At 56.6% G+C, this 23555-nt stretch overlaps 3 protein-coding genes and 1 long non-coding RNA gene across 4 annotated transcripts; 2 read left to right on the forward strand and 2 right to left on the reverse strand.

The window, feature by feature from the left end:
* Positions 1–234: 234 nt before the first annotated feature.
* OLFM2 (olfactomedin 2) lies at positions 235–7887 on the forward strand. Its single transcript, XM_051771851.1, is given in 8 exon segments — positions 235–287; positions 2990–3139; positions 4909–5064; positions 5454–5673; positions 6104–6210; positions 6806–6820; positions 6822–6920; positions 6922–7887. Coding segments are annotated over 7 exon segments (1170 nt in total). The 5' UTR covers positions 235–287; positions 2990–3130; the 3' UTR covers positions 7486–7887.
* A 5097-nt stretch (positions 7888–12984) lies between these two features.
* PIN1 (peptidylprolyl cis/trans isomerase, NIMA-interacting 1) lies at positions 12985–16863 on the reverse strand. Its single transcript, XM_051771850.1, is given in 5 exon segments — positions 12985–13153; positions 13155–13201; positions 14543–14653; positions 15787–16008; positions 16780–16863. Coding segments are annotated over 5 exon segments (501 nt in total). The 5' UTR covers positions 16838–16863; the 3' UTR covers positions 12985–13090.
* Positions 16864–17140: 277 nt separating this feature from the next.
* On the reverse strand, positions 17141–17620 carry LOC127462921 (uncharacterized). Its single transcript, XR_007900597.1, has 2 exons — positions 17470–17620; positions 17141–17358 (listed from the first exon to the last, which is right to left on the reverse strand). It is a non-coding gene; the product is annotated as an uncharacterized LOC127462921 (long non-coding RNA).
* A 1032-nt stretch (positions 17621–18652) lies between these two features.
* Positions 18653–22737, forward strand: LOC127462927 (hepatic lectin-like). The gene is made up of 6 exons (XM_051771855.1): positions 18653–18820; positions 20248–20355; positions 20593–20667; positions 21173–21324; positions 22230–22342; positions 22451–22737. The coding sequence occupies exons 1-6, from the start codon at positions 18778–18780 to the stop codon at positions 22584–22586; spliced, it is 627 nt and encodes a 208-aa protein (XP_051627815.1). The 5' UTR covers positions 18653–18777; the 3' UTR covers positions 22587–22737.
* Positions 22738–23555: the final 818 nt, after the last annotated feature.

The following is a 23555-nucleotide window of genomic DNA, read 5'->3' on the forward strand; positions in this document are numbered from 1 at the left end:
CGGTGCCGCTGCTGAAGATCGGGGCCGTGCTCAGCACCATGGCCATGGTCACCAACTGGATGTCCCAGACCCTGCCCTCGCTCGTGGGGCTCAACGGCACCGCCGTGTCCCGCGTGGGGACCTCGGAGCGGATCGTGAGTCACCCCCCCGGGGGGTTTGGGGGGTCTCGGGGGGGTTTGGGGGTGTATCGGGGGGGTTTGGGGGTTTGGGGGGGGTTTGAGACCCTGCCCTCGCTCGTGGGGCTCAACGGCACCGCCGCGTCCCGCGTGGGGACATCGGAGGGGATCGTGAGTCACCCCCCCGGGGGGATCTGGGGGGGTCTGGGGGGGTTTGGGGGTTTTTTTGGGGGGGTTTCGAGGGGATTTTTGGGGAGGGGAGACCCTCGTGGGGCTGAGCGGCACCGCCGCGTCCCGCGCGGGGACATCGGGGAGGATCGCGAGTGACCCCCCCCGCGGGGTTTTGGGGTTTTCTGGGGGGGATTTTGGGGGGGGCAGAGACCCCCCCCCTGCCCTCCCCTGAGCGGCACCGCGCGGGGACCCCCGGGAGGGTCTCGAGTGACCCCCCCGGGGGGGGTTTGGGGGGTTTTTTTGGGGGGGTTCCGGGGGTGTTTTTTGGGGAGGGGGGGGGGAGGTCTCTGCGGCGCTCCGGGGATGCGGCGGCGGGATGAGGGAACTGCGGGGGAGGGGAGGGAGGGGAGGGGAGGGGGAGGGGGAGGGGGGGGGAGGACACCCCCCCTTTCTCACTGGGGGGGGCGGGGGGGGGGCGGGGGTGGGACCCCCCCCCGTGTGGTTTCGGTTGGTGCCCCCCCGATCGTGGGGGGCAGAGCAGGACCCCCAAAATTGGGGAACTGGGGGGGAAAAGGGTCCCCAAAATTGAAGGGAAAAGGGTCCCCAAAAACCCTTCTGGGAGACCCTAAAATTGGGGGGGAAAATGGACCCCAAAAACTCCCCTGGGAGACCCTAAAATTGAGGGGGAAAAGGGTCCCAAAAATCACCTGACACCCCAAAATTGGGGGTGAAAATGGACCCCCCAAAAAATACCCCTGAGAGACCCCAAAATTGGGGGGGAAAAGGGTCCCCCGGGGGCGGGGACCCCCCTCGTTCATGGGCACCCCCCCCCCCAGATCGTGGGGACCCCCCAATTAGGGGCACAGCAGGACCCCAAATCTGGGGGGGGGGAAAGGATCCCAAAAAAACCTCTGGGACCCCAAAATCGGGACTGAAAAGAGTCCCCCAAAACCCTCCCGAGAGACCCCAAAACTGGGGGGGGGGGGAAAGGGGTCCCCAAAAATCCTGGAACCCCCAATTTTGGGGTCTTTTGGGGGTTCTGGTCCCCCCAAAACAGGGTCCTTTGGGGTCTCCGTGTCCCGAATCCGTCCCCGATGGGATCCGCCCCAATCCAGGGGGGGATTTTGGGATGGGAACCCCCCCATTATCCCGATCCATACCCTTTGGAATCTGCCCCAATCCAGGGGGTCCTGGAGGGGTTTTGGGGGATTTTGGGGTGGATTTTGGGATGGGAACCCCCCCCCCCCCGTATCCAGATCGATCCCATAAGGAATCCACCCCAATCCGGGGGGTCCTGGGGGGGTCCCAACCCCCAAATCCCCCCAAATCTCCCCCAAATCCCCCCAAATCTCCCCCAACCCCCCGCTCTCGGGATGATCCCAAATCCCTCCCGATTCCACAGGAATTCCGTTTGGGATCCGATTCCCCCTTTCCCCCCTCCCCCGTTTCCCCCGTCGGTCACCCATTAATTACCCGCCAATTAGCGCCCTCCCGCCGCTAATTACCCCCTCATTAATCACCCCCGGACGCTCCGGGATCGCCGGGAAGCGGCGGCGGGAAAAGGCCGGGAATTCTGGGAATGCCGGGAGCCCCAAAAGCGCCGGGGTCGCCCCCAAAATCCGCCGCTCGCCTCGGGCCCGATCCCATTCCCATTCCCGGGGTTTTTCCCCATTTTCCTCCTTTTCCAAAGGGCCCGAGGCGGATTTTTCCCACTTTCCCCCCCCCCCCCCTTGGTTGGAGTTGGGTTGGGATCCCTGGATTCGGGGGATCCCTGGATTTTGGGGGGGGGGATTTGGGGTGTCCCGGGAGCTCCAAAAAGCGGGATCGGGGAATTCCCACCCCCTTTTCCCGGGAAAAGCCCCCTCCCCGCCCTCTCCCTGCCCCCCTTTTCCGCCCTCCCACATTCCCGGGGGTCCCAAATCCCTCATTCCCGGCACATTCCCGGCCAATCCATCAATTATTCATTAAGGCCTCGCTAATTAACTATTTATGGCGCCGGAGGGGGGGGGAGGGAAAAGCGGAGGGGGGGGAGGGAAAAGCGGGAATGCGGCTTGTCCCTGGAATCTTTCATACCTGTTTTCCCTTCCCCCCCCCGCGGGCAGCTTCGGTTTCCCGGGAATCCTTGGTTCCTTGGGAATTTTGGGGGGGGAAAAAGGAGGATTCGGGGAGTTCCCGGGATCCCGGGGGCTTTTCCAGAGCCCGGATTGGGGTCTGGGGTGGGGGGGGGGTGGGCGGGATGCGCTTGGAATTCTTTGGGATTTTCCAGCCCCGGGTTCGTCCCGGCTCTGGATCCCTCTGGATCCCTTTGGATTCCCTGAAATTCCCGTTCCCGGCTCTCCCGGCCCCTTTTCTGGGAGCACTGGGAGAGGGAAATGTGGGATTAAAATGTGGGATAACCTGGATTAAAAAAACAAACAGAAAAAAAGCGGGAAGAGGGAAAAACATGGGATGCGCTCGGAATTCTTTGGATGCGCTCGGAATTCTTTGGGATGGGCTTGGAATTCTTTGGGATGGGCTCAGAATTCTGCAGGATGTGCTTGGAATTCTCAGGGATGCTCTTGGAATTCTTTGGGATGCGCTCGGAATTCTTTGGGATGGGCTCGGAATTCAAGAGGGTTGTATTTTTTTGGAAGGGGGTGGGTCGATCCCGGCGGGAGCGGCGGCTCCGGGTGCCTGAGCCGGCCCTTCCCGGTGTTTTCCAGACCCTTTTCCAGAGCCCCGACGAGGGCTGGCAGGTTTTCACCTCGGCCCAGGCTCCCGACGGGAAGTGTCTCTGCACCGCCGTCATTCCCGTCCAGGGCTCCTGCTCCCGGGACCTGCGCAGCCACCAGCTCCGGCTGCTCATGGAAAAGGTCGGCCGGGAACGCCGGGGCGGTGGGAATGAGCTGGGAATACCGGGGGGGGCGGGAACCAACCGGGAATGCCAAAGGGGGCAGCGGGAACCAACCGGAATGCTGAGCTGGGAATGCCGAGTGGGATGGGGAAGGAGCCAGGAATGCAGATTGGGATCATAAAGGATCCGGGAATGCTGAGCTGGGAATGCTGATTGGGATTGCTCAGGAGCTGGGAATGCCCAGGGGGGTCATTGAGGAGCTGGGAATGCAGATTGGGATGGGGAAGGAGCCAGGAATGCAGATTGGGATCATTCAGGAGCCGGAATGCTGAGCTGGGAATGCAGATTGGGATTGGGAACAGCCAGGAATGCAGATTGGGATTGTTCAGGAGCCGGGAATGCCCGAGGGGGATCGTTAACGAGGGAAGGGAAGGGGTTAATTGGGGTGGGGATGGGGAATTCCGGCCGGAGATTCCGTCCCGGTGGGATATGGGATGGAGGGGGGGGGGCAGCTGGGGGGCCTGGATGAGGAATTCCAGAGATGAGGGTCCCTGTGGGAATTCCAAGGACAAGGATCCTTGTGGAGGTCTCAGGTCTGAGGATTGCTGTGGGAATCCCAGGTCTGAGAATCCCTGTGGGAATTCCAGGGCTGGGGATCCCTGTGGGAATTCCATGTCCAAGGATCCCCATGGAGGTCTCAGGGCTGGGGATCCCTGTGAAAATTCCAGGTCTGAGAATCCCTGCGGGAATTCCAGGTCTGAGAATCCCTGTGGGAATTCTAGGTCTGAGATCCCTGTGGGAATTCCAGGGCTGGGGATCCCTGGGCCGGTTCCCAGGATGAGGATCCGGGAACGATCCCCGTTCCCGTGGGATCCACGGATCCCCCTCCCCTCTCCTGCCTTGTTCCCCCGCTCTTCCTGGAATTCCCATTAAATTTTGATCACAACCCGCCACATCCAAAGGGGCCTTTTTTCCCTTTTTTCCCTTTTTTCCCCTTTTTTCCCTTTTTCCCCTTTTTTCCCTTTTTTCCGGAGCCGCTCCTTTTCTTTTTTCTTTTTCCGAGGCGGCTCCGCGAAAATTCCCGAGGGATTCGCTCCCGAGCTTTTGAAAAGCCGGGGAATGAAAAGGGCCGGGATGAAAGGGGGGGGGGGAAGCTCCGGGCTGGGAAAAGGCAGTTTGGAAAACAAACAACGGGAGCCAGGGAGGGAGGGAGGGAAAGGAGGGATCGGGGAGGGGCAGGATATCCCGGGAATGTCGGAGAGGGGAGGGGAATGGGAGGGAGACCGGGATGGGATGGGATGGGTGGGATGGGATGGGATGGAGTGGGAATGGGAGACCAGGATGAGATGGGAATGGGAGACTGGAGTGGGATGGGATGGGGAGACGAGGAGAGGATGGGATGGGATGGGATGGGATGGGATGGGATGGGATGGGATGGGATGGGATGGGGTGGGATGGGATGGATGGGGTGGGATGGGATGGGGTGGGATGGGATGGGATGGGATGGAGAGACGGGTGGAATGGGGACAGTGGGATGGGGTGAACAGACCAGGATGGGGTGGGAACACTGGGATGGGAACTCCAGGACAGGATGGGAACACCGGGATGGGAACACCGAGATGGGAACACTGGGATGGGAACACTGGACTGGGATGGGGACTCCAGGATGGGAACACCGGGACGGAATCTCCCGGAATTCCCCCCCCCCCCCATTTTCCTGCTCTCCCGAATTCCCGGGGCTCCTTTTCCCCCATTGGTGACCCCGAATCCCCCCCTCCCTCCCTCCAGGTGCAGAACATCTCGCAGTCCATGGAAGTGCTGGACCTGCGGACGTTCCGGGACCTGCAGTACGTGCGGAACACGGAGACGCTGCTGCGGGGCCTGGACTCGGAGCTGCGCGGGGCCACTGAGGGCCAGCGGGCCCTCAACGCCCGCAGCTTCCAGGTGGGAATTCCGAAGGGGGGTCGGATCAGCCCACCGGGAATTCCATGGGAAGGAAGAGGGGCCGGGTGGGGGGGGGAAGATCCCATTCCAGGGGGTTTGATCCCACCTTGAAGGGAATTTGATCCCATCCCAGGGGGGTTTTGATCCCATCTCAGGGGGGTTTTGATCCCATTCCAGGGGGGTTTTGATCCCATCCCAGGGGGGGTTTTGATCCCATCCCAGTGTTTTTCCCAGGAGCTGAAGCAGAGGATGTCGGAGCTGCTCCCTCTGATCCCGGTTTTGGAGCAGCACCGCTCGGACACGCGGCTCCTCCTGCCCCCGGGGGAGTTTGATCCCATTCCAGGGGCTCTGATCCCATTCCCAGGGGGTTTTTCCTGCCCTTTTCCCAGGAGCTGAAGCAGAGGATGTCGGAGCTGCTCCCGCTGATCCCGGTTCTGGAGCAGTACCGCTCGGACACGCGGCTCATCGTGCACCTCAAGGGCGAGGTGCGGAACCTCTCCGGGAGCCTCCTCTCCATCCAGGAGGAAATGGGAGCCTTCGACTACGAGGAGCTGCAGCAGCGGCTGCTCCTGCTCGAGGCCCGGCTGCACGCCTGCATCCAGAGGCTGGGTATGGGAATATGGGAATGGGAATGGGAAAATGGGAATGGGAGAATGGGAATAGAGACCTCGGGATGGGTCAGAGCCCGGCTGCACGCCTGCATCCAGAGGCTGGGTATGGAAATATGGGAATGGGAATGGGAATCTGGGAATGGGAAAATGGGATGGGTCAGAGCCCGGCTGCACGCCTGCATCCAGAGGCTGGGTACGGAAATCTGGGAATGGGAATGGGAAAATGGGATTGGAGCCCTTGGCACGGGGTAGAGACCTCGGGATGGGCTGGATCCCTCGGGATGGGTTGGATCCCTCGGGATGGGCTGGATCCCTCGGGATGGGCTGGTTGGATCCCGGGATAAAGGGACCTGCTCCTGTCCTGGAGGGCTCTGGTCCCTCCCACCCCCCGGATCCTCCCCTAATTCCATCCTTTCCCCCTTTCCCAGGCTGTGGGAAGCTGACCGGGGTCAGCAACCCCATCACCATCCGGGCCTCGGGGTCCCGCTTCGGGTCCTGGATGACGGACACGATGACCCCCAGCTCGGACAGCAGGGTGAGGGACCCCGGGGGGCTGGGGGGGTTCAGGGGAGGCTGGGGGGGACCCGGGGGGCTGGGGGGGGTTCAGGGGAGGCTGGGGGGGGACCCGGGGGGCTGGGGGGGGATTCAGGGGGGGGCTGGGGGGACTCGGGGGGGGGGCTGGGGGGGTTTGGTCCTGAAACTAAACCTGAGAGGGGGTTTGAGCCGAGTCCAAGGGGGTTTGAGCCCAGCTCAGGGGAGGTTTGACCCCACCTCGAAGGGGGTTTTGATCCCACCCTCAATGTGCCTTTGACCCCCCCTTGAAGGATTTGTCCCCCCCCTCGCAGGGTTTTGTCCCCCCCCCAAAGGGTTTTTGACTCCCCCTTACAGGGTTTTGACCCCCCTTTGAAGGGTTTTGACCCCCCCTTGAAGGGTTTTGTCCCCCTTACAGGGTTTTGACCCCCCTTTGAAGGGTTTTTGTCCCCCCCCGAATGGTTTTGACCCCCCCAACACCCCTTTCCCCAACCCCCACCCCTTTCCCCCCCTTCTCCCCCCTCTGCCCCCCCCTCACCGGGACTCCCCCCTCCCTCCACTCCCCCTCTGACCCCCCTTTTCCCCCCTCCCCTCCCCAGGTCTGGTACATGGACGGGGTACTACAAGGGCCGGCGCGTGCTGGAGTTCCGCTCCCTGGACGACTTCGTGGCGGGGCAGAACTTCGTGCAGCACCTGCTGCCCCACCCCTGGGCGGGGCACGGGCCACGTCGTCTTCAACGGCTCCCTCTTCTACAACAAGTACCAGAGCAACGTGGCCGTCAAGTACCACTTCGGCTCCCGCAGCGTCCTGGTGCAGCGCAGCCTGGCCGGCGCCGGCTACAACAACACCTTCCCCTACTCCTGGGGCGGCTTCTCCGACATCGACTTCATGGTGGACGAGAGCGGCCTGTGGGCCGTGTACACCACCAACCAGAACGCCGGCAACATCGTGCTGAGCCGCGTGGACCCGCAGAGCCTGCAGGTGCTGCGCAGCTGGGACACCGGCTACCCCAAGCGCAGCGCCGGCGAGTCCTTCCTCATCTGCGGGACCCTCTACGTCACCAACTCCCACCTGGCCGGCGCCAAGATCTACTTCGCCTACGACACCAACAGCTCCAGCTACGAGTACACGGACATCCCCTTCCACAACCAGTACTCCCACATCTCCATGCTGGACTACAACCCCCGCGAGAGGGTCCTCTACACCTGGAACAACGGCCACCAGGTCATCTACAACGTCACGCTCTTCCACGTCATCAAGACCAGCGGGGAGCTCTGAGCCCCCCCCCCCCGGGGAGGGGGGAGAGACGGGAATTCGGGGATGGAGACGGGGAATTCGGGGATGGAGACGGGGAATTCGGGGATGGAGACGGGGATTCGGGATGGAGACGGGGATTCGGGGATGGAGACGGGGATTCGGGGATGGAGACGAGAATTCAGGGATGGAGACGGGAATTCGGGGATGGAGATGGCGGTTCCAGGCTGGGTTTGGCTCCGGGGAGTTGTGATTCCACCCTGGATCCAGCTGTGATTCCACCCTGGATCCTGTGATTCCACCCTGGATCCTCCGTTCTGGATCCAGCTCCAGGGAATTCTGATCCCCCCCTGGATCCAGCTCTGATTCCACCCTGGATCCTCCACCCTGGATCCATTCCCACAGAGCTCTGATTCCCCCTGGATTCGGCTCCAGCAGCTGCGATTCCCCCCTGGATCCAGCTGTGATTCCACCCTGGATCCTCCACCCTGGATCCATTCCCACGGAGCTCTGAGTCCCCCCCGGATTCGGCTCCGGGAGCTGCGATTCCCCCCCGGATCCAGCTGCGATTCCAGCTTGGATCCGGCGCTTCCAGGATGGATTCGGCTCCAGGGAGCTGCGATTCCAGCCTGGATCTGGTGACTCTTCCCTGAATCCGCGATTCCCCCCTGGATCCAACTGTGATTCCATCCCAGATCCTCCACTCTGGATCCGGCCCCAAGGAGTTCAAATTCCAGCCTGGATCCAGCTGTGATTCCCCCCTGGATCTGGTGATTCCAGCCTGGATCTGGTGATTCCCCCCTGGATCTGGTGATTCCCCCCTGGATCCAGCTGGGATTCCCCCCCCGGATCTGGTGATTCCCCCCTGAATCTGGTGATTCCAGCCTGGGTCCAGCTGTGATCCCACGCTGGAATTTCCCGCCCTTCCCTCCTCTTCCCGCCCCTTTTCCTCCCTCCTTCCCCGTTCCTTCGGGATCTCGGGATCTCTCCCAGCGCATGGAGCTCCTTTGCCTTCATCTGAGTTGCCTTGGAATTGTTTTCCGTTGGATTTCTTGGGATTTTTTTTCCCATTTCCATCTTTATTTCGGCTGCAAATAAAAAAAGTCTCTGAGATTTTTCCCGTTTTTTTTTTTTTTTGGTGGTGGGTTTGGTTGTGTTTTTTTTTTTTTTTTTGGGAATTGTGATTTTTTTTCCCTCTCCAGGCTTTGGTTTTCCAGCCGTTTTTCCCGCCGGGAGCTCCATCCCTCGTTCCCAGATGTGCCTCCCTCCCAGGGAGGGTTTTTTATGGGAATGTTTAATTCATGTGGGAGAGGGGGAAGGGAGGGAATTGAAGAGCAGCTGCAGAGAAAGGAGGGAAAGGGCTGGAAAAGGGGGAGGAGGGGATGGAAAAGAGGGAGCAGAGGATGGAAAAGAGGGAGAAGAGGCTGGAAAGGGGGGGAAAGAGGATGGAGAAGAGGCTGGAAAAGGGAGAAGAGGCTGAAAACCGTGGAATTTCGTGGGATTTGGGAGGATTTTGTTGCTCTCCGGCTGCTTTCTGGAGCCTCCCTGCCCTCAAAAAACCTGGGATAAGGAAAATTCGGGATGTGATCCGAGCCCGGCTCATCCCAGGGATGTAAAACCGGCTTTGAGCCGGGATTTGAGAGGAAATGGGGAGGAAAAAAAGAAAGGGGGGGGAAGGATTTTCCTCCTCCGTCTGAATTCCACCTGGGAAAGACCCCCTGGAATTTGGGGAGGGGGGTGTGGGGGGGGTCGGAATTCCCGAAATTTCCCTCTCCGGGAGCGCGGGGGGGTTAAAGATCCCGCTGGGATTGTGAGTCAGAGGCTGAATCCTCATAAATATTCCAGGTTTTTCTTTCCCCCTCGGCTCCAAAAGTGCCTCGTCATGGAGGGCGGGAGGGGGAGGAACCCGGCGAGGATTTTGGGATAAAACGGGAATGAAAAGGGGGAGGATGGAGGGGGGGGAAATGGGGGTTCGGGATCCCTGATGTTCCCCCCGCCCCAAATTTTGCAGGGATGGGAATTCGGGGTCCCTTGGGAATTTCTCCCCCTTCTCCTCCTCCCCCCCCCCCAATTTCTTCATGGAGTTTTCTCCCTTTCCCCTCATTTTTCATGGAATTTGCCCCTTCCCCCCCCCCCCCCATTTCCTTATGGAATTTTCCTCTTTTCTCCCCATTTCTTCATGGAATTTCCCCCCCATTTCTTCATGGAATTTTTCCCCTTTACCCCTTTTCTTTATGGAATTTCCCCCCTTTTCCCTCCATTTCCTTATGGAATTTTTCCCCTTTACCCCTTTTCTTTATGGAATTTCCCCCCTTTTCCCTCCATTTCCTTATGGAATTTCCCTCCATTTCCTTATGGAATTTCCCCCCATTTCCTTATGGAATTTCCCCCCATTTCTTCACGGAATTTCCCCCCTTTTCCCCCCATTTCCTTATGGGATCCCCCCCCCATTTCTTCTCCCGCAGCCCCTGGAATGTTCTGGAAGCTCTCCCTGGATCCCTCCCTGCTCCGGGGGAACATTCCCGGGATCCCTCAGGGCAGGGGAATTCCCGCCTGTCCCGGGATTCCCGCCCCCATTCCCTCTTTCCCGGTTATTTTCAGGGACAGGGATTCCCTGCTGTCCCAATCCCGCCGTTTTCGCCCTTCCCGAGGGAATATTCCGGAGCTCCCACGTGCTCCCGGATCCACCCGGGATGTCCCGCCCGCTCCCGGGGTCTCCCCATCCCACGGAATTCCCTCGGGATGCTCCCGATCCAACCCCCGCTCCTGCCCCGGGGGGGTCCGGGGTCTCCCCGTCCCTGGAATTCCCTCGGAATCCCTGGAATTCCGGGCAGGGGTTCGGCCCAAGCCCCTCTCCCGCATTCCCAGGATTCCCCCTCCCCATTCCCTGGAATTCCCTCGGAATCCCTGGAATTCCGGGCAGGGGTTCGGCCCAAGCCCCCTCTCCTGCATTCCCAGGATTCGCCCTCCCCATTCCCTGGAATTCCCTCGGAATCCCTGGAATTCCGGGCAGGGTCTCGGCCCAAGCCCCTCTCCCGCATTCCCAGGATTCGCCCTCCCCGTTCCCGCAGCTTTTCCAGGCGGGATCCGCTCTTGGCCGGCGCCGGGCACAGCTTGGGAATGACTCACCTTTCCCGGCGGGTCGTTAATGAGCCGCTAATTAGCGCCTAACGAGCCGGAGCGGCTCCCGCCGGGAACGGCGGCGTCGCCTTTTCCCGGGATCTTTTCCGAGGGAACCCGATTTTTCGGGAAGGAGGGAGCCCGTCCCAGGAATTCCTCGCGCTCCGGGGGCTGGGAAAGACCCCCCGGAGGGAGATCCCGGGTATTCCAAAGGTTCTCGGACACCGGGAATTGGGGGGTTATTTTATTAGGTTGTTATTTAGTATATTATCATATTGTTTATATATTATTAATAATAATATATTATATCATTATGTTATTGTATTATTTATTAATATTATATTTGTTAAGACACTGTTATTTATTTTATTATTATTTATTACATGTTATTCGTATTATTATATAATTATATATTATATTTCATAATTATATATTATATATAATTTACTCACACATATAATATATAATAAAATTTATAAAAATAGAATTAAATATAATTATCCCTTAGCATATAATTATTTACACTAATATGCAATTATTTATATATAATTATATATATATTATATATATAATTATATATAATTAATTACAGTAATATATCCCATATATAATATATATAATTATATATAATTAATTACAGTAATATATCCCATATATAATTATTTAAATTTATATATATATATATAATGCATAATGTAGATATTTCAATATTTATTAAATCCATCAGATTTCCACCCAAAGCAGGAAAACCCAACCCTCCCCCCCAAAAAAAAGGGAATAAAAAAGATTATTTATATATATTTATTTATCTATCATTTACTTCTTTATCGAATATTTAATTAGGATTTCAATCTCTGTTTTTAGATATTTAACCCAAATTTCAGACCTTTCCCCCCCCTTTTGAAACCCCAAATCCCCCCCCCAAAAAATCGCTGACTCAGCACATTTTTCCCTCCCCCTCCCCCCATTCCCAGAGAAATTTTTTGAGGCCAAAAAACAAAGAAAAAGGAGAAAGAACCAATCCAAGCTCCCAAGTGTTTTTGTTTTAACTGGAGAGGGTTTATTGGCAGCTGGAGGGAGCCGGGGCTGTACAGCTGGGCTGGTTTGCAGGGACCAAAACAAAAACCAAAGGCCGGGATCGACGGATTTTTCCGGGTTTTTATTCCCACGGAAGCGACGCCACCGGAAAACAAACGGAAAAAAAACCCCAAAACGAACAAAACAACCCCAAAACCCACGTTTTTAGGCCCGACCTGAAAACCCGCGGCCGGAAACCCCCCCAATTCCCGCTGGATTCCCGAGCCCTCCGGATCCGATCCCGGCTCCCGCGGCCGTCGGGATCCGCCCCGAGGAAAAGGGAAATTCAAGTTCTGGAGTCGAAGCAACGGGAGGAGACGGGAAGATCCCGGGGGAAGATCCCGGGGGAAGATCCCGGGGGAAGATCCAGGATGGGGGGCGGGGACAAGGATGGACACGCCCCCCCACGGGCTCTGATCTCAAGTGATTAATTAAGGAATGGCTTTAATTGACCGGGTCGGCGCCGCCGGTTGGGGTCGTTTGGGGCCAAACGGGGGGAAATGAGTTGGATCGACATGCAAAGGGTTGGGCTGGCCCAGCACCAGAGGCCGCGGCTCCTTCGGCGGCGGCTCCTTCGGCGTCGGCGGCATCGGCATCGTCAACATGGTCAACGTCGTTGTCACTGTCAATGACGTCATCGCCAATGACATCATCACCACCAACGTCGTCATTGTTGTGGTCAATGTCCCCATTGTCATCGTTGTCATTGTCACTGTCAGTGACGTCATTGCCGATGACATCATCACCCCCAACGTCGTCATTGTTGTGGTCAGTGTCCCCATTGTCATCGTTGTCATTGTCATTGTCGTCATCAACACCCTCATCCTCACCAATGGTGACACCATCGTGGTCAACGTCAATGTCATGGTCATTGTCAACATCGTCACCGTCACCAAGTCATGGTCAACGTCATCGTCATGTCAATGCCATGGCTGTGTCATCATCACCGTGGTCTTCATTGTCATTGTCATCCCTGTCATCGTCATCGTCATCATCATCATCATCATCACCATCATCATCATCGTCATTGTCATCCCTGTCATTGTCATTGTCATGTCACCACCATCATCTCCATCGTCATCGTCCCCGTCACCGTCACCATCTCCGTCCCCGCCCCCGGTGCCGCGCCCCAACCCCACCCCAAGGAGCCGGAGGCGGGAATGCCGAGCCGGGACCGCCCGGAGCCGGGTCAGGACAACCCGACCCTCCCCAAAACCCCCGGGATTCCCCGTTCTCCCGCCCTCGGGGAGCCGCCGACGCCCCGTCCCGGGAGCCGCCCCCTCCCTTCCCGAGGAGGTGTCCCGGGAGGTTGGAGCCGTGGGACGGAGCAGGGGGGTTTTTGGGATCAGGAGTGGGATGGAGTTCGTGGGGTGGGAGGGGGTCGGGCTCCTTCCTCCCCCCTCGTGTCCCTCCCCGGGCCCCAAAGGCACTTTCACTCCGTGCGGAGGATGATGTGGATCCCTGAATCCGTGAACACGGGGCCGCTCATCTCGCCCCGCCCGCAGCGCGAACGATGCGTCCTCGAACGGCTTCTGCATCTGCCCTGCGGGGAATGCCCGGGAAACCGCGGGGTCAGGGACCCCCAGGCTCCGGGGAGGAGTCAACCCTCCTTCCAGGGGGTCAACCCTCATTCCAGGGGGTCAACCCTCCTTCCAGGGGGGTCAACCCTCATTCCAGGAGGGTCAACCCTCGTTCCAGGAGGGAATCGTGCCCCGGATCCGACCCGAGCCTCTCCCGGTGCAGCCCGAGGGCGTTTCCTCCTGGGAGAAGGGAACGACCCCGCCCGGCTCCACCCTCCTTCCAGGGGATTTTGGGGACAGAAAATCCCCCTGGACCCTCCTTTTCCACATTCTCCAGCCCCTTTTCCACATTCTCCAGCCCCTTTTCCATGTTCTCCAGCCCCTTTTCCATGTTCTCCAGCCCCTTCTCCTTCTTTTTCCCCCCCTTCTCCTTGTTTTCCGGCCCCTTCTCCTGCTCCATTTCCCCTTTTCCAGGATTAACAACGCCCCCAAACTGTCATTTTTTCCCCCAAAAAAATCAATTTGTCTCTGAAGGGACTTTCCCTTTTTCCCCAGTTCATCCCTGACGTGTTTTCCCGGAGCTTTTCTCCCAAATTCCAGCGTTTTCATTAATTACTGGAAGGGGAGAGAAGCTCACTAGGCCCGTTATATCCAGAATATTTAGATTATCACCCCTTCTATTTGAACATTTCCACGATTCCCCCAAATTCTCCCACCATTCCGGGGTTATTTTCCACTAAAAAACCCTCTTTCCAGCCTTCCTTCCTTCCCTCTCATCCCTAAAAACAGCAGGAAGGAGGGGGTGGAATGATGGGAGCAGCTGCCACCTAGTGGGAGCTGATTTTAGGGAATTTCTCCCTGTTTTGGTGCAGAGAATTAAAGAAAAAAAAAAATCCGTATTTTTGTCCCTCTGCAAAGAGCTGGGCTTGCCCAGAACACAGAAATATCCGTAAAAGGTTTGGAAATCCGTCAAAAATCACTTTTCCCCCTGTTTTTTTCAGCTGAGGGAACAACTGTGAGCGCTGGGGTTTGATCCAAAAACAGGTTAAATCACCAAAACCAGGGGGCTGGTGAGGGAAAACTTTGTTTTTTCGTCAAAAAATGGATTAAATCACCAAAAATAGGGATTTGGTGAGAGGGAAATGAGGTTTTTAATCCATATAAAAAATTGATTCGGGGAATAAACCCCTGGAATGGGTATTTTTTGGGGGGAACCCCCCCAAATCGCTGATTTTGGGGAATAAAGCCCTGGAATGGGTGTTTTTGGGGTGTTTCTTGGGGGGAAACCCCCCAAACCGCTGTTTTTGTGGAACAAACCCCCGGCCTGGGTGCTTTGGGGTGTGTTTTGGGACGGAGCCCCTCACCTCTCCCAAAGGCTCCCAGGTCCCCTCCCGCCTTGGCCGAGCTGCAGTCGCTGAACTGGGAAGCCAAGGACTCAAAATCCTCCTCTCCCGATTTTATCTTCTGGATGTAACCTGGAAAAACAGGGAGAACAACCCGTTCACAGGGGGAGAAACCCCCCCAGGACCCCGTTCCGTGCCTCAAATCCCACCTCAGGCATTTATCCCCCCCCCCCTCCAAAAAAACCTCCTGGTTTTGGGGGGAACTTGGGCAGGGAAAGGAGGAGGAACAATTCCAAGAGCGGGGGGAAGGAGCAGAGGGAGCAGGAGCTGCCCTGGAGAGGCAGAGCCCGGAGTTAATTTGGGATCCTCTCCGAGCACGGGGATTAATTGGAAGCGAAGTGGCAGAAGCAGCACAGGGGTGACCTAATTCAGGGAATTCAGAACCTGGGAGGTTTTTTCCCAGCCTGGAAAAGGGGGGGTTGGGAAAGGGCAGGGAGAGGGGGGAGCCTGGGGAATTCTCTGGGCAGTAACAGATGGGATTGGTGTCATTTATACATTTCTATTTGTGTTCCACGTGAAATTTATGGATAACAGCCATTATTTATATTTATTGTTTTATATGATATTTCTATTTGTGTTCCACGTGAAATTTATGGGTAACAGCCATTATTTATATTTGTTGTTATCATTACTATATTATATAATATTCCCATTATTCCTATGCACCCTGCCCCATTCCCATAATCCCCATAAACCCATTCCCATCATCCCCATCATTCCTTTTCCCATCATCCCCATCATTCCTTTTCCCATCATCCCCATCCCCATCATCTCCATTCCCATCATTCCCATCCCCATCATTCCCAGTCCCATATCCCCATCATTCCCATCATCCCCATCATTCCCATTCCCATCATCCTCATCCCCACCATTCCCATCCCCATCATTCCCATTCCCATCATCCCCACCATCCCCACCATTCCCATCATCCCCACCATCCCCATCATTCCCATCCCCATCATTCCCATCCCCATCATTCCCATCCCCATCATTCCCATTCCCATTCCCATTCCCATTCCCATTCCTGTTCCCATCCCCATCCCCATTCCCATCCCCATTCCCATCCCCATTCCTGTTCCCGTTCCCATTCCCATTCCCATTCCCATTCCCATTCCCATCCCATCCCCATTCCCATTCCCATCCCCATTCCCATCCCCATCATTCCCATCCCCATTCCCATCCCGTCCCCGGGGGTGCCCACGTGCCGTTGATGAGCTCCAGGGCCTCCTCCTTGGAGCGGGTGATCTTGTCCTGCCTCCAGGACGAGGGTCTGCGGGACTGGTTGTGCTTCACCAGGAGGTGGGAGCAGCGAACCCGCCCCGGCTCCGACCGCGCCGACCCCGCCGAGCCGCCGGAGCCGGAGCCGGAGCCGTGTGGCCGCTCCCACTGGCTGGCATTCGTCAGGTGGTTGAAGTAATAAACCCGGCCTGGGGGAAAGAGGGGCCAAAAGAGCCAAAAGAGCCTGTTATGGACCCAAAACACCCCTTTGGTGACCCGAAACATCCCTTTATTGACCCAAAATGTCCATTTATTGACCCGAAACATCCCTTTAGTGACCTGAAACATCCATTTATTGACCCAAACCACCCATTTATTGACCCGAACCACCCATTTATTGACCCAAACCATCCATTTATTGACCCAAACCATCCATTTATTGACCCAAAACGTCCATTTAGTGACCCGAAACATCCAGTTCGGGACCCAGAAGATCAAGCTGGTGACCCAAAGAATCGATTTTTTGGGCCCAAAAAACAGGCTGGTGACCTCCCCCTCCACTGAGGTGATGACCTGCCCTCAGCCCCCCCTCACTGAGGTGATGACCCCCCTCCCAAAATCCCCCTCATTGGGGTCACAACCCCCCCCAAATCCCCCTCACTGAGGTGATGACCCCCCCCCCAAATCCCCTCACTGGGGTCACCCCCCCCAAATCCCCCTCACCGGGGTCACTCCCCTCTCAGTCCCCCCCCTCAATAGGGGTGACCCCCTCTCAAATCCCCCTCACTGAGGTGACCCCCCCCCCCATCACCCCAAGTCTCCCCCCAAACCCCTCCACTCCCCTCCACTCCCCCCCACTCCCCCCGCCGCGCCCCTTCCCCACCCCCCCCACGCTCTTTTTCTCGCCCCCCTACCCCTCCCTTCTTCCTCACACCCCCCCGGCCCCCCCCGGAGCCGCCCCCTGCCCACGGGCCCCTCACCGGAGCTGCGGCTCATCCTCTTCTCCCACCCCGGGGGCAGCTTCTCCTCCTCCGCCATCTTCCCTTCCCTGCGCCCGCCCTGCCCGCCCCGCCCTCACTGCCCACACGGCGGGGGCGGGGCCAACCACCCCTCCTCCGCTCCCATTGGCGCCCGCAGTGGCGGCGCCCGCAACCCCGTAGTGCGATTGGTGCAGACGCCTGTCAATCACGCGCGAGGTGAAGCCAGGAAAGGCTCCATTCATGTAGTACGGGCAAAGGGGGACGGCGGCCGCGGGTGGACAAACAACAGGAACGCGGTTTGGGGGGTCCCGGGGGTCCCGTTAGCGCCGCCCCCCCCCCCCGGAGGCACAAAACCACCGGAGACTCAAAAAATACTTTTATTATAAATAAATTAAACATTGCAGAGGGTTTGGAGCCTCAGCGCGGAGCTGGATCCGTCGTAGAGGGGCTGTGGGGGAGTAAAGGGGGGTACCGGGGGGGGCACCGGGGGGTAACGGGGGGGGCACCGGGAGGTAACGGGGGGCACCGGCGGCCGCTCCTGGTCGTGGAATTCCAGGTTTATCCCGTCGTGGAGGTGCTCTGGAGAAGTTAAGGAGAAAGGAGGGGGTCGATAGGTGGAGTTTTTTTGGGGGGCGGTCGCCCCCGGACCCACCTTCGAGACCTCCCGGGACGCCCCGACCCCGTCCCGACCCCATTCCGAGGCCTCCGGGCCCTCCTTGTGCCGCCCCGCGGCACCTCCGGCGCGCCGGAAGTGACGTCACGCGGAGCGGTTGCTACGGAAGTGTTGCCTTGGCAACCGGGGTGGATGTTGTGGTGGTGGTTGTTGTTGGCAACGGGCAAAATGGCGGCGGGACTCCCCCAGGGACCCCCTTCTGTTGCCTGGGCTCTCTCCCTCCTCCTCTTCCTCCTCCTCCTTCTCTTCCTCGGCTTTTCCTCCTCCTCTTCCTGGGAAGGGGACAAATGGGGACGAGAGGGATTTGGGGGGAATAAAAATGGTGGAAAAGAGGGATTTGGGGGGGAATAAAAATGGTGGAAAAGAGGGATTTGGGGGGATAAAAACGGGGTCGCAGCAGGAAAATTCACGCCTCAAAAGAGCCCTTTTTTTGGGCTGTTTTCACCCCAAAAAAATCCCCCCCCCCCCCCCCCCGGTGCTGCCTCCAGGCCGGAGTTGCAGCCAGGAATTGCAGCCAGGAATTCCAGCCAGGAATTGCAGCCAGGGCTGGATGTCCCTGACCCTTCCCGGGGTGACGAAACGTGGCTGCTCTGCCCCGGTCTCTGTGCCCTGGGAGGGGCTTTGTTCCCAAAATCCGAGGTTTTCGGGGCAAACAAACAACAGGGAAAAGGACAATTAGCCCTTTAAAAACCCGCCAAAGAGCACCAAGATCCCGTTGGTTCCTTCTGATTCCCAAATAAATTCCTGTATTTGGAGTTTAACCCTTGGAATTCCCAGATTTATTCCCATTTCATCTCTCCCAGCCTTTAAATCCAGTGATTCCTCCCTCATCCCAAATCCAGGTGTCCCTGGAAATCCCGTTTTTGAGGGGGGATCCAAATCTGCTTCATTTCCTTGGAAAAACGTTGATTCCCAACCCAACCCACCCCGTTTTTCCCAATTTTCCACTTTCCGGCCCCATTTTTCCCAATTTTCCGCCTCCCACCCCCATTTCCCCCCCATGTTTGGAGGCAAAACCTCCAGGATTTTGAGGATTCTCCCCTTTTTTAACCCAAAATGGACAAGGAAAAGCCACAAAAACCTTGGATAAAAGGGGAAAAAACCCCGGAATTCTCAGGACTGGCCCCGATCCCAACTTTTTTTGAGGCATTTTTTTGAGGACAAACCAACCGGACCTGACCTGAAACCCCCCCGGGTTAAATTTTAACCACGGGAATGAACATTCCCAGAGTTATCCCGAGCCTTTTTATCCCGGGGATCCCGCTCACAAACCCCTTTTCCTCCCTCATTCCCGAGGTTTTTCCCTTCTCCCAGAGCTCTCCGGGATGGACGAGGAGCACCTCGACGACGACCTGCGAGTGTTCAAAGGTAAATTCCAGGAGGTTTTTTGGTTTTCCCGGGATCTTAAAGGTAAATTCCAGGATTTTTTGTGGTTTTTTTTTTTCCCGGGATTTCAAAGGTAAATTCCAGGATTTTTTGTGGGTTTTTTTTTCACAGAATTTTAAAGGTAAATTCCAGGATTTTTTTTCTCCAGGATTTTCCTCCCTGAGGAAGAGGAAATCCCGTGTTTTCCTCCTCCCTCAGCTCCGGGAATTTGGCTGCTCCGCTCCCGGGGGAATTTGGGATGGGATGGGGATCATTCCCGTGGGGTTGGGGTTTCCCACCAGTTTTCCCAGTCCCTCCAGTCCCCTCCAGGTCCCCCCATTCCCTGCTCACCAGTTTGAACCCAAACCGGAGCAAATCTCACCCAATTCCTGGTTATTTATTAACCCTTCGGCCAACAGAGCCGGGAAAATCCGGGAATTTCCCTTCCCTTCCCTTCCCTTCCCTTCCCTTCCCTTCCCTTCCCTTCCCTTCCCTTCCCTTCCCTTCCCTTCCCTTCCCTTCCCTTCCCTTCCCTTCCCTTCCCTTCCCTTCCCTTCCCTTCCCTTCCCTTCCCTTCCCTTCCCTTCCCTTCCCTTCCCTTCCCTTCCCTTCCCTTCCCTTCCCTTCCCTTCCCTTCCCTTCCCAAACCTTCCCTTCCCTTCCCTTCCCTTCCCTTCCCTTCCCTTCCCAAACCTTCCCAAACCTTCCCAAACCTTCCCAAACCTTCCCAAACCTTCCCTTCCCAAACCTTCCCAAACCTTCCCAAACCTTCCCAAACCTTCCCTTCCCTTCATCTTTTAATTATTTTATTATTCACAATAACATTTTTCATTCACTATTTACGACATCATTTATTATTTTATTTTATAATTTTATTACTTATTGCTGTTATTTTGGTTCATTTTAATTTCCTTATTTTAATCAGTTTATTTTATTTTATTTATTTCATTTTCATTTATTTTTATTTTATTTATTTTATTTATTTTAATTTATTTAATTTTTATTTATTTTATTTCATTTATTTCATTTTCATTTATTCTAATTTATTTATTTATTTATTTGAATTTATTTAATTTTCATTTATTTCATTTTCATTTATTTTTATTTAATTTGTTTAATTTATTTCATTTATTTAATTTATTTTAATTTATTTAATTTATTTCATTTATTTTAATTTATTTAATTTATTTCATTTATTTTAATTTATTTAATTTATTTATTTTATTTAATTTATTTTAATTTATTTAATTTTTCATTTATTTTAATTTAATTTCTTTTGCTTTATTTCATTTTATTTTATTTTATTTATTTTAATTTATTTAATTTTTCATTTTTTAAATTTAATTTCTTTTGCTTTATTCCATTTTATCTTATTTTATTTTAATTCAACTCAATTTCTTTTACTCTCATTGATGTCCCTCTCATTCCAGGCCGTCCCCTCCTCCCGCGCTGCCTCCGCTCGTTCCTGCCCGTTTATGTCCTGCTGGGCCTCTCCCTCCTGCTCAGCATCTCCCTCGGCGCCCTCTCCCTCTCCCGAGGTGCCACAATTCCCTCCTTCCCTCATTAGCCCACTTTCCCCCCCATTAATTCCCTAATTATCCACCCAAACCCCCCAGATCCCAAATCCCACCTCCCCGACCCTGCTCCCTCCTTCCCGCCCCATCCCAACCTTTGACCCAACAATCCGAGTTTTGGGGGATTTTGTTCCCCTGGAAACCCCCAATAATCCGATTTTCCCCAGATTTGGGCCCATTTCGGTCTCTCCCCTTTCCCAGTTTCCGCCGTTTCCTCCAAACTCCTCGAGGTGAATCCGGAGCGGGGGCAGAACTTTTCCAACCGGGATTCCCTCCGTAAGTCCCGACCCCTCAGCACTTCCCTGCCCCTTGGATGTTCCCTAAATCCCAAAATCCCCCCCAGTTCCCTCCAAACTCCTGCCAGAGGCACCGACCCTCGGGAAAAATCCCATTGGACACCTGGGAAAATCCCATTGAACCCTCTGGAAATCCCATTGAACCCTCTGGAAAAACCCCATTGGACGTTTGGGAAAAATCCCATTTAACACTTGGAAAATCCCATTTGACCCTCTGGAAAAATCCCATTGAATCCTCAGGAAAACTCCCATTTCCCCCTTCGGAAAATCCCATGTAACCCTTGGAGAACTCCCATTGAACACCTGAACCCTTTGGAAAAAGATCCCATTTTCTCTTCCCGGCGTGATTTCCCCCCCCCCGATCCCAACATTCCCCATTTTCCCCGGGAATAACCCCCCCCCGTACCCCAATCCCCGCCCTTTCTCCCCTTTCCCCCCGACCCGCCCCTTTTCCCGCTGATCTCGCCCCCCCGGTGTCCCCGCAGTGTTTCCCTGCGGGCCGGATTCCCGGGAATGGGAATATTCCCTCGGGAAGTGTTACTATTTCTCGCTGGGCCGCGCCAGCTGGTTCCGGGCCAAGGCCCAGTGCGAGGAGCTGGGATCGCACCTCGCCGTCATCGACAGCTTCGCCGAGCAGGTGCCGATCCCCATCCCAGTCCCGATCCCGCCGGGAATTCCCGCCGGGAATCCTCCCGGAGAGCCCTTCCCGCGCTCCGCCGCCAGGGAGCGGCCGGGAACCGCGGCCCGGGGGCTTTTTGGGATGCGGTTGGATCGCGGCTTGTGCCGTGTCCCTGCTCCGCGTCCCTTTTCCGCGTCCTTATCCCACATCCCTGTCCCTCATCCTTATCCCTGTTCCTTATCCTTATCCCTGTCCCTCATCCTTATCCCTGTCCCTGTTCCTTATCCCTATCCCTGTCCCTGTCCCTCATCCTTATCCCTGTCCCTCATCCTTATCCTTGTCCCTCATCCTTATCCCACATCCCTGTCCCTCATCCTTATCCCTGTCCCTCATCCTTATCCTTGTCCCACATCCCTGTTCCTCATCCTTATCCCTGTCCCTGTTCCTTATCCCTATCCCTGTCCCTGTCCCTCATCCTTATCCCTGTCCTGTCCCTCATCATTATCCTTATCCCTGTCCCTCATCCCTGTCCTTCATCCTTATCCTCATCCCTATCCCTATCCCACATCCCTATCCCTGTCCCACATCCTCATTCCACATCCCTATCCCTCATCCCACATCCCTATCCCATATCCCACATCCTATCCCTCATCCCATATCCCACACCCCCATCTCATTTCCCACACCCCTATGCCTGTCCCCATCCCTAATCCCAATCCCTCATCCCTATCCCATATCCCTCATCCCTATCCCTGTCCCTCATCCCTACCCCACATCCCTGTCCCTCATCCCTGTCCCACATCTCTGTCCCTCATCCCTATCCCACATCGCCCTCCTATTCCCAATCCCTCTCCCTCCCCGATCCCATCCCTCCTTTTCCCGGCGTTTTTTCCCGCCCTGATCCCGCTCCCCGATCCCGGCAGAGCTTCATCATGTTCCGGACGCGGAACGAGCGGTTCTGGATCGGCCTCACGGACCGGAATTCCGAGGGGGATTGGGAGTGGATCGACGGCACCGACTACAAAACCACCTTCACGTCAGTGCGGGGGCGCCTCGAGCCGGGACTGACCCCAAAATCGGGCTCAGCCCGCCCGGTTTGTGCTCCCATCCCGCCCTTATCCCTCCTTATCCCCGCTCTTCCCAGGTTCTGGAAGGAGGGGGAGCCCAACAACAGCGGGAACAACGAGGACTGTGCCCACGTCTGGCTCGCCGGGAAGTGGAACGACGTTTACTGCACCTACGAGTGTTACTTCGTGTGCGAGAAGCCCCTGCCCCGCTGAGGGCCGGCGGGAGCCGCCGCTTCCCCCCTAATTTATGGAATCCCGCTTTTCCCGGGATTCGGGACGCCGCCGGGTGTCCCCGCGCGATAAAAGCGGGAATTCGGGGGCTCCCCGCGGGGCTCCGGTGAATAAAAGGGGGTTTTGTCCTGTTTGGGGGGGTCTGGGAGGGGTTTTGGGGCGGGGATCGATGTCCCGAGGGAAAAACGGCGTTTTCCAAGCTTTTTCCTGTTTTTTGGGGGGGATGTTTAGTTTGGATTCGCACGGGAGAATTACCTGGAATTTGGGTGTTTCAGGAGGAAACTCGAGGGCCGTTCGGGTCCGTGCGGGGATCAGGGAAAAGTGTCCTTCCCTTCCCGGTTTTCCATCCTTTCCCCCGCAAACCCGGCGTATTCCCGACTTTTCCCTGGATTTCCGGGGGGGGGGGGGGGTGGTCCCGAGGTTTGAGGGGGGGGGGTCCCGGGGGCGGGAGCGGCGCGTCCGCCCCGAGCACGATCGTGCCATGCTCGGGATCCTCTCCCGGGGCTCTCCCGGTGTCCCTTCCCGTGTCCCCGTCCCGTGTCCCTTCCTGTGTCCCTGTGCCGTGTCCCCATCCCGTGTCCCCGTCCCGTGTCCCGGTGTCCCGGTAAGTGCTCACGGGGGGGTGACACGGGGGGGACACGAGGGGGTGACAGGGGGTGACACGAGGGTGGCACCCGGGGTGACACGGGGGGAACACCGGGATAGGCACCGGGGCGACCCCGGCACCGACCCCGACCCCGGGAGCGCCCCCGGAGCCCCCCCCGGGTCCCCTCGGGCCGCCGGGTCTGTCCCGACATGTCGCGACTCGGGGGAGGGCGGGGGGGGGGGGCAGAAGGGCGGGCGCGGCCCCCGGGGGGGCTCCGGGGGGAGCGGGAGGAGCCGCCGGGATTCGGTACCGGGAGCTCCGGGAGGAGGAGGAGGAGGAGGAGGAGGAGGAGGAGGAGGAGGAGG

Source organism: Manacus candei, unplaced genomic scaffold (assembly GCF_025592945.1).
Source record: "Manacus candei isolate 608988 ecotype Guabito, Panama unplaced genomic scaffold, ASM2559294v1 h1tg000145l, whole genome shotgun sequence".
In the NCBI taxonomy this organism is placed as follows: Eukaryota; Metazoa; Chordata; class Aves; order Passeriformes; family Pipridae; genus Manacus; species Manacus candei.

Bases quoted from the DNA above. Each gene is read 5' to 3' on its own strand.
- LOC127462927 (XM_051771855.1), top strand. From the start codon at position 18,778: ATGGACGAGGAGCACCTCGACGACGACCTGCGAGTGTTCAAAG. The intron at 20,356-20,592 runs GTGCCACAATTC...CCCCTTTCCCAG, and splicing joins CGCCCTCTCCCTCTCCCGAG to TTTCCGCCGTTTCCTCCAAA. The intron at 20,668-21,172 runs GTAAGTCCCGAC...GTGTCCCCGCAG, and splicing joins TTCCAACCGGGATTCCCTCC to TGTTTCCCTGCGGGCCGGAT.